The sequence below is a fragment of the Melanaphis sacchari genome, unplaced genomic scaffold (assembly GCF_002803265.2).
Source record: "Melanaphis sacchari strain LSU unplaced genomic scaffold, SCAv2.0 Contig159_pilon_pilon, whole genome shotgun sequence".
Taxonomy (NCBI): Eukaryota; Metazoa; Arthropoda; class Insecta; order Hemiptera; family Aphididae; genus Melanaphis; species Melanaphis sacchari.
This window is the reverse complement of record NW_020270721.1, coordinates 396,053-405,635: the sequence shown is the minus strand read 5'-3', so window position 1 is coordinate 405,635 and position 9,583 is coordinate 396,053. Positions and strand designations below refer to the sequence as shown.

Genomic DNA, 9,583 nt, shown 5'->3' with positions numbered 1-9,583 from the left:
TACAAATTGCTTTGCTCGTGGTTTTTATAAGTTTGAATTATGCTACTAAAATTTATTAAAAGCCAAAAAGGCAAAAAAATGTTGGTGTATAACGGTTTTCTGTACAGCAAGCATGAAGAGTACGAAAATAAAATTGTATGGCGTTGCTCTGATTATAAAAAATTTGCATGCAAAAGCCGATCTCACACTACTTCAGAAGAAGAATCAGGTAATTAAAATCAAAAATTAAGGTATTAAAACTGCTCCAATTTGCTTGAAAATAATTTTCTTGAAATTTTTATTAAATATGATTATAATTATTAAATAAAATTATTATTTATTAAATTTATTAACTAATTAAATTATTAGGAAAAAATAAATTATCGGATATTTTACCCCGGATATTTTTCACCGGACCAAATGTCGCTGATCTTTTTGTCGTCGGATATTATTTACCGATCAAATGACGTGAACTATAAATAATATAATATTGACGGGAAACATATTGACGGGAAATGTCTTACGGGAAGTGTCCATGAATCGTATTCCTTGTACTATAAAATATGAATAATACGTTGTTCAATCTTGACTATATTTCCAAATCAGTCATTTTACATAAGGATTTTAACTAAATTTATATAATTTTATTGCAACAAAAGTCACTAAAAGTATAACTATGAAGATAGGAGCTGCAAAATCTGTTGAGCATTAAAACTTTGTAAGTATTGTAGGTAAGTAAAAATCACCAATACGAGAGATTGAAACATATAGATATCTATTAGATATACATTTTTCCATATGCTATAAGCAATGAAACAATTAGTTTGTTGCATATTCCTAATAATTTTCAAAACAACTGATATGTTCAGTTTTAAAGAATTAAATGATTATATAAATGATATAAATGTATTATAAATATATTATTATAAATAGTCATATGCCCAAAGATAATATTATAAAGTAAAATAAAAATTTTCGAATGTAAGATAATAAAGATTTAATGTTATTTTTCAATATAAATGTATACCTATACATGCATTATATTTTTATTTGTATGCATATAGTGTATTAATATAATAATTGTCATACGAATAAATAAATAAATATATAATAATTGTCATATGAATAAATAAATAAATAAATAATTTTAATAAGTATATAAAAATAGAAATTAAATATATAATTAGTATATTATTCGGTATCAGTAAATAAGAACTGTAAATTTCTGTTTTATTCCAAACATATTAATGACATCCTGAATGAAAGTATCCTTGTTTGCGTTAGGTTCAAATATATTTGTAGTACCTATATTGTGATCTATAGATTTACCACAAATTATCTGCGATAAATTATTTTACGTATAGGTTATACAGACACAGAATACGACTCATCTATGATGTTAATATAACAACATTGAGTATATTTTATATTTATTTACCATCTTAAAAGTGATTTCAACAAATAATTTGTCTCGTAATAAGATAATATTGTGATATTTTTAGTGCCTGTCTTGGTAATATATTTTTAGTTGATTATTCAGTTTTTCATTATTTTTTGTTATATCTAGGTGGACCAAGCAAAACCGTAACTGATATAACTATTCCATCTTCATATTCTGAAAATAATATTCAATCACCTAATACTTCGATATTTGAAACTATATTACAAACAAATGGAAATCTAACAAAAAGAAGTAATATATTTCTAGTTGATTATTTATTTTTTTTATTATTTATTGTTAAATCTAGGCCGGCCAAGCAGAAAAGTAACTGAAAAAACTATTAGTTCTTTATATTCTGCAAATAGTATTCAATCACCCATTATTTCGACAGTTGAAACTTTATCGCAAAGAAATGGAAATCTAAAAAAAAGAGGTAATATATTTTTGGTTGATTATTTAGTTTTTCATTATTTATTTTTAAATCTAGGCCGACCAAGCAAAAAAGTAACAGAGAAAACTATTACATCTTCATATTCTGTAAATAATTTACAAACACCCACATCTTCTACATTTGAAACTTTATCGCAAATAAATGGAAATCTATCAAGAAGTGGTAATATTTTTTCAGTTGATTATTTATTATGTCATTATTTTTTGTTAAATCTAGGTCGATTACGTAAATCAGTAACTGAGAAATGTAATTTATGTTCATGTTGTGTAAAGAATATTCAAACATCCGTTACTTCGATAGTTGAAACTTTATCACAAAAAATAAAAAAAAGAAATAATATACTTTTGGTTGATTATTTATTTTATCGTCATGTTTTGTTAATACTAGTCCGATCAAAGAGAGCAATTAATACCTAAAAGTAACACTATCTTTAAATGAGTCAAGGACAAAATTAAAATTCCCAATAATGACACAAACACTGAAATTAGTTATAGTGTGAGAAGTAATGATGAATGAATGAAATATGTAAAAACATTTACAAAAAAATATTTAAAAACTTTCAATTGAAGTAATGGAAAATATAAGTGTGTAAATATTTGTGAACCAAACCAGATTATAGTTATTGGCTTTTTTAACATATAGAAAAAGTTATAATCGAAGTTGCAGAACAATAAGATTTAATTTCCTGACAAAGCTAGGCTCTAAACACATAGCCTATTGATATTGACATTTATAACATATTTGCTCATTTTATAGGAAATATAAATGGAGTGGCTGATCAAGACTTAATTTTTGGACCGGGTCAGGCCAAGGAGAACAATTTTGGACAATTCGTAAGAGATATTTCCTTTAACATTTCATTACCAATGGTATTATAAACCATTACTTAAATCAAAAAAATTTTCATTGGTTACTGTTATAGGACATTTAAATGTATAATTAAATGAGTGTTTAACATTATAAATAAGGCTCGATACTTTATGCGCTCTAAAGTACTCAAATACATGCATACATTTACGTAAAAAACCATCAAAATACTCGTTATACTTTACAGTAAAAATATATCATAAATTATTAAAATTAATGAAAAGTTTAACTAAAGTAGAACCTAAAAATATTACATTAGTCCTGATAAATTTATTTGGTGGATGAGGTATTTTGAATCATGCTTACCTGCTCTTTGAGTTTTGAATACTTCAGCGACCTTTTTATTTTTATTTTTTACTTATTACTTAAGTTATATTTCCACAATCTGTTACATACATTTTGAACAATAAGTGATATTGATGGATTAGATAACTATGACGTGAAAGACGGATTTAAAGATACCTTCCAGTGAAGGCACTTTTACAGTTAAAAATGTAAAAAAAAAGAAACGTTAAACATTGTTAGTAAAAATATTATAAGGAAAGATAAGTAGAAATAACAAAGGTAGATATGGAAAGAAAAACGAAAGGAGTTAGATTGGTCTAAACTAATAGGTCCCTACACCACCGCCTTTTCAACCTTTTTTGTGGATTGCCGGGTATATTTATAGACGCAAGTTCTTTGACTAAAGAATTTTTGTGGTGTTATAGGTTGAAGTTAAAACGTCCGTAGAAGGTCTTAGCTACATCGTTTACAGGAGAGATGGCTAGGTCATTATATAATGTATGATTTGATACGTGAAGGGTGCTTTGATTATAGCGCGGAGGACTTTGGACTGAAAACGTTGGATACGGTTGACATTTATAGGTTTTGCGAAGCCCCATAATTGGATTCCGTACATCCAAATTGATTTCAAGAAGAGTTTGTATATTAATAATTTAGTGGTTAATTGTATATGATGAGAAGTAGGGAGAGAACGGAGAAGACGAAAACGATCGTTTAAGGTTAAGAGCTTGTTACGTATATATGGAGCCCAGGTGAGACGTTGATCGATGGTGATGCCTAGGTAGCGAATGCATGGTGCGGCATGTAGAATTTGTTCATTAAGGATGATAGGTGGACATTTTTTCTTTCTAAGAGTGAAGGTACAGCGTATGGATTTAGATTCATTAATTTTTACTCCCCATTTTTTATACCATTGTTCAAGGAGGGAAAGATGTTCTTGGATAAGGGAGGCAGTGATTGGGTCGATATTGTTGGTTATTATTGCTTTATCATCGGCAAAATCACCAACAAGGGAAGTGGGTATTGTTGGTTGGTCGGATATGAAAATGTTAAATAAAAGAGGAGCAGTGACTGCACCTTGAGGGACTCCTGCGTTGATTAGTTTCGGTGGGGAGGTGGATGATCCGTAACGTACCGAGAAGAAGCGATCTTCTAGATAGGATTTCAGAATCCTGATAGATAGTAGTTAGCTTCAATTTGAACAGTAGACCTGCGTTCCAGACGCGGTCAAACGCCTGGGAAACGTCAAGAAAAGCACCTGTACAGTATTGTTTTTCCTTTAAGGAGAAAGATATCTTGTCTACTATTCTGTGAATTTGATTGATGGTGGAATGTTTGCTATAAAAACTAAATTGTGAGTCAGGTAAAGCTGTCGTTTCTTCAACGGTTTTAATAAGTCTTTTTAAAAGCATTTTTTCGAAAACTTTTGATGTATTGGTAGCAAACTTATTGATCTGTAAGATGATGGACAGTCTGGAGGTTTTATTGGTTTCAGGATTAGTATTACAGAAGAATACTTCTATAGTAATGGGAAGTAGGATAATCTGAGCATTGAATTATATATGTAGGTCAAAAGTATGACAACTTTTTTGGGGAGCTGGTAAAGTACTTCTGCTGTTATTGGGTCGTATCTGGGAGACTTTTTTCGGGGAAATTTAGAAATTGTATATTTGACCTCTGCTGGAGAGAAGTGTTTAGGAGGAAGAGACATTTGTAACGATATGTCAAGAAATGACTCAACTTCATTGATTTTTTTTTCCTGTAGAAGGATGGTATTATGTGGTTGGAATGTGTCAGCGAGGTGGTTTGCGAATATATTGACTTTGTCCATGTCAGAGTGTACCCAATTGTCACTGGCGTCGCGTAGGATAGCTGGAGGGTTATGCACGCGAAGAAGTTGTTTCGTTGCCTTCCAGAGAGAACCGTCTTTTGTCGTAAGTGATTTTAAGTGTTTAGTGTAAGATTCATTTCGATAATTTGCTAGGATGCGTTTGAGATTTTGCGCGAGTGCATTATAGTGGCATTTATCAGCCGGGTATTTAGTTCTTTGCCATAAACAGCGAGCGCGACGTTTTTGTACTATAAGGGTACGTATATATAAAGGAAGGGTGGATGTGTGTGGTTTCGATGGTAGAGCTGATTCCCATGCTGAGGTTTGTATATTAGATGTTAAGAGATTCACCGCATCATCAATGTCAGCTGTGGTTTTCAGCCGGATTTTAAGACTAGTTTTTTGTAGGATTGAATTTTGAAAATTTTCCCAGTTGATTTGAGAATGTAACGGTGGTGCATTTTATTGGTTGGGCAAAGGCTATCTATTGTGAGTAGATTGGGGGAATGATCTGAGCATGGAGCGTGGAGATTTATAATCGAGGAGTAGAGCGTGCTAGGGATTTTTGTTATAAATATCCAGTCTTTTTCTAGAAGACGTTGGCCAGTAGGTGGGGTTGGGAGGTGAGATGACTCGTAAGGTATTGTGAGTGATACTTTGTAAGAGTGAGTTTTCTCTCGGATTTGTGGTGCGGCATCCCCATTGAATATGTTTGGCATTTATATCGCCACCAACTATGAAGTTATGGCCAAGTGTATGAAAATAAAGATCAAATTGATTTGAATGTATGGCGTGTTTGGGAGGACAGTGTATAGCTGCTATTGAGATGGGAATACTATTAATTGATATGGATACCGCGCAAGACTGGATGTAGTCTGTTTGAAAGTTAGTAAGTTGATGTGATGCAAGTGATGATCTAACATAAATAGCAGCACCTGCATGTGCAGTTCCATCTAGGTGGTTAGTCTGATATGAGCGGACACCTGGTAGATTGAGTGAGTAGTTGTTTGTAAAGTGCATTTCAGATATTAATGCAATATCAATTCTTTTTTCTTGTAGAGTGATTAAGAACTCGTCTTTGTGATTTTTTAGGCCATTTGCGTCCCATGAGAAGATTGTGAGAAAGTTGTGGTAAATGAGTTATATGTTGTGTTTGACATTTAAAAGATTGGTCATGACTGTTGTGAAGAGAGAGATAAGTGGGCTTATTATGCATTTGAAGTCTTTTAAAAATTTAGTTAGTACATTATTATCAATGCTAGATGTTTGTTGGGTGTCGGGGAAGTTTGGCGGTAGCGTGTTACCTGTATTAGTAGCTGCCGCTTCTGTGTATGAGTGATGTTTGAGTTCTTGGAATTTGTGTCGATGGATGTGGTGTTGGCTGGTTGATGGACTGCGAATGGTGATTGGTTGATGGTGGTTGTTGCTGTTGATTGTTATTTCTTGAGTTGTAAGGTTGGCGGTGACGCTGTTGAAGCTCTTTGTATAAAATACAACCTTTGTAGCTTGCAGAGCGCGCATTTTGCTGGCAAGTCAGGTGATTTGGTGCAGTTTGCGGTAGGATGAGTCCCGCCACATTTAACACAGCGAGGAGAATTAGAACAGTAGCTCCTTGTGTGGCCGTAGATCTGACAGTTTAGGCATTGGGGAATTTCGCGGTGCTTGTGAAGTTCTTCTACTTTGATTTTTTGTGTTTAGTAGGGAAGTAATATTAAATATTTCCTTACTTATAGTTTCGGGAGCAAGATCAACGAAAAATAATGGTAGTGCTGTTTTGGTTTTTTGGTGTTTTATATTAGTCACTTACCTTACGGTTACCACTGATCAGCCACCACTGATTGTAAAATATAGTTTTAAGGATATCTGCATTTCTTCAATTCTGACTTAAGTATCATGCATAGAACACATATAACATGAGTATTAATATTATAATGTTACCAATTTAAAAATATTTTCTTTGTATAGGTTGGGCTAAGTTTATAAATAAACCGATTTTTTTCATTACAAAAACATAACAATAAATTTATTGTTAAAATAAGTGAGACAATTGAATATTATCTATTTATTTAAATAAATAGGTAGGGATATTTAATGTAATTTTATACGTATTTCAGTTTTTTAAAAATATTTAATATTTCTTCGTTGTTATTGATACAAATTTCATTTTCAATATTCAAAATACTTAAATTGCTGAATCTTTCTTGATTTATACAATTACATTACCATATTTGTATACGTCGCATAGCAGAAAATGATCTCTCATAAGTCGCTGTACTTGTTGTAAGAGTAACAACTACTTAAAACATCTTGCAACAATTTTGAAATATTTTACTATCATATAATGTCAAATGCTGTTTAATTTTCTCTAAATTAAGGTTTTCACCCAAAATATTTTTTAAAACAGACATTTCAAAATTTATTGAATGATTGCAAATTCTAAATAAATTCGTATCAAATTATTTGAGAGAGTTTTGAGAGTGATTTGGGAGAGAGCTACGCCCTCCAAGCCCCCCTTCCTATTCACGCTATTCAAATGTATTACACAAAAAAATTACACAGTGTTTTAAATTTTTAAAACTGAACGATCTTCTGTTTGACTTCATATGTTCTTATATAGTTATTTTTAAACAACGCTGATACATACTGTCACTGAGTGTCACATGATAAAAACGTCTAGTTACAAAATATACTATAAAACATATATTTTTCGCGTTTTTATGTAATAACATTAATTTTATTCAAAATATGTAGTAATATGCATTTTGTTCAAAATATACAAGATACAATCACCACTGTTCATCTCATCATGAGGTGATTCATGGGATATTACTAACAAAAGCAATAATCAGAAGTTCCAAAAAAAAAACCATACTGTTGCATGTAAATCTTAGCCCTACTAATTAGTATAAAAAGAAGAATTTTATGTAGGTAGCTATAATATTTGTATGAAATGGAAATGACAAACTGAAATACCGAGCGTAGCGAAGAAATATTTTTAAGTAGTTCATACTTTCATATAGATATTTATAAAATACACCGAAGGTGCAAAATAATTTTGCCCCCCTCCTCATTTATTAATCTTTAATGCGCCCTTGTATAGAGTTTATAATATTATTGTTGAGTACATTGAAAGCGAGCAATACAAAAATAGCCGTTGATGAATTAATTTATTTTGTCAAACGGTATACAATTTAGGATTTTGGTTGTCATATATCTAATATTTTTTTGTTGAATTATAAATTTGTTAAAAAAAAAAAAAAAATGGTTAAATCTATGAAATATGCATATAAAAGTTCTTAAACATAAAATATGCAAATTTGTACAAAAAAATAACATAATGAAATATGTAAAATTATGCGACAAAAATGTTTGTACTTGAAATATATGTCATGTAGATTAAATTTGTATAAAACAAGAATTTGAAATATGCACTTTTTAAACAAATATACAAATGCCTAAAGTTTCGAGCCTTGGTTATAAATAATTTAAACGATATACAAATTTAAACGTTATGAACAATTTAGCATTTCACGTTATTTAAATTAATGTTAAATTTGAAACGTTTTCAAATATAATATTTATCAATATTTATCTATATAATCATTATCGATTGACCGTCGTGGTGTAACGTTACGTTTTTTGCCTTTTTTACCGCTAATTTAGTTCGTACGTATTCAATTGTAATTATTAAAAGTTATTAATTATTTTCTCTTTTAATATTTTAAGACGCGCACCTGCAATAGTTGTTCTGTTAACATAAGAACCGCCCTTTCCATGACGTGCGATGATTGCAACTTGACTTGGCATGCCAGATGTCTAAGACTATCTAAGGATGATGTGGACTTTTTAAAAGAACTTGATACTATCTGGAGATGTCAAAAATGTTCTATCATTCAAAGAGCTTCTCTTCTCGAAAACTATATCAATTCACTTGGAATAAATAATCATTTGTCTAACCAGTTCAAAAAAAGTTATTACAAGTACCAAAGATCTATTAGAAAATAGTCTTCATATAATTACTAAAGAAATGGAAGCAATGAAATCTAAAATAATGTTATTTCTAATGGATAAGGAACTCAGTGATATCCGCCCAACTGCTGTTGAAGAAATACTTAATGGAATTTAAAAGATGTTAGAGAATTTAATGCAAAATTTTAGTGAAGAACTAAAATTAAGTATAAACATTACAATGATTAACGGTTGTCATAGAATTTGTTTATAACGTAATAACGTGCGTTCTAGAAGAATATTAATTAGTTTTATTAATCATATTAATCATTTTACTTATTTTTTTTTGTAAAACTACAGTTAATTTTATGTATCACATACACAACCTTTTACAATCGATTTATTTATGTCCAGGACCGTATTGGTCCGCCGAAATACCGGGAGTTTTTCCGGTATGCCCCATAATCAATTATTTTCTCTCTCCCCCTATTTTTAAATTATTATAATATTTATTAAAGCGTACTTATTTTATATGTGTGTTTAAACAAATTATATGTTTTGTAAACATTATATGCATGGGTAGGCACATTTATGTAATTAATTGTTCTGTTATCATTTATAAATTATAGAACCATAGATGTGACTTGTAAAATTTGAATAACGAAATCGATGTTAGACATGTAGATATATTGATGATTGCTTTTATTTCGATTTATCTTTCATTTTTGTTTTAATAATACCATTTTATCATAATGGAAAATAATATCATCTCATTTGTTCG

The 9,583-nt window shown here is 30.3% G+C and overlaps 1 protein-coding gene across 1 annotated transcript; it reads left to right on the top strand.

The window, feature by feature from the left end:
• The first annotated feature begins 39 nt into the window (after positions 1 to 39).
• On the top strand, positions 40 to 8,859 carry LOC112592160. The gene is made up of 6 exons (XM_025336161.1): positions 40 to 208; positions 1,547 to 1,672; positions 1,728 to 1,853; positions 1,908 to 2,033; positions 2,628 to 2,704; positions 8,581 to 8,859. The coding sequence occupies exons 1-6, from the start codon at positions 40 to 42 to the stop codon at positions 8,857 to 8,859; spliced, it is 903 nt and encodes a 300-aa protein (XP_025191946.1).
• Positions 8,860 to 9,583: the final 724 nt, after the last annotated feature.

Bases quoted from the DNA above. Each gene is read 5' to 3' on its own strand.
- LOC112592160 (XM_025336161.1), top strand. From the start codon at position 40: ATGCTACTAAAATTTATTAAAAGCCAAAAAGGCAAAAAAATGTTGGTG. The intron at 1,673-1,727 runs GTAATATATTTC...TGTTAAATCTAG, and splicing joins TGGAAATCTAACAAAAAGAA to GCCGGCCAAGCAGAAAAGTA. The intron at 1,854-1,907 runs GTAATATATTTT...TTTTAAATCTAG, and splicing joins TGGAAATCTAAAAAAAAGAG to GCCGACCAAGCAAAAAAGTA.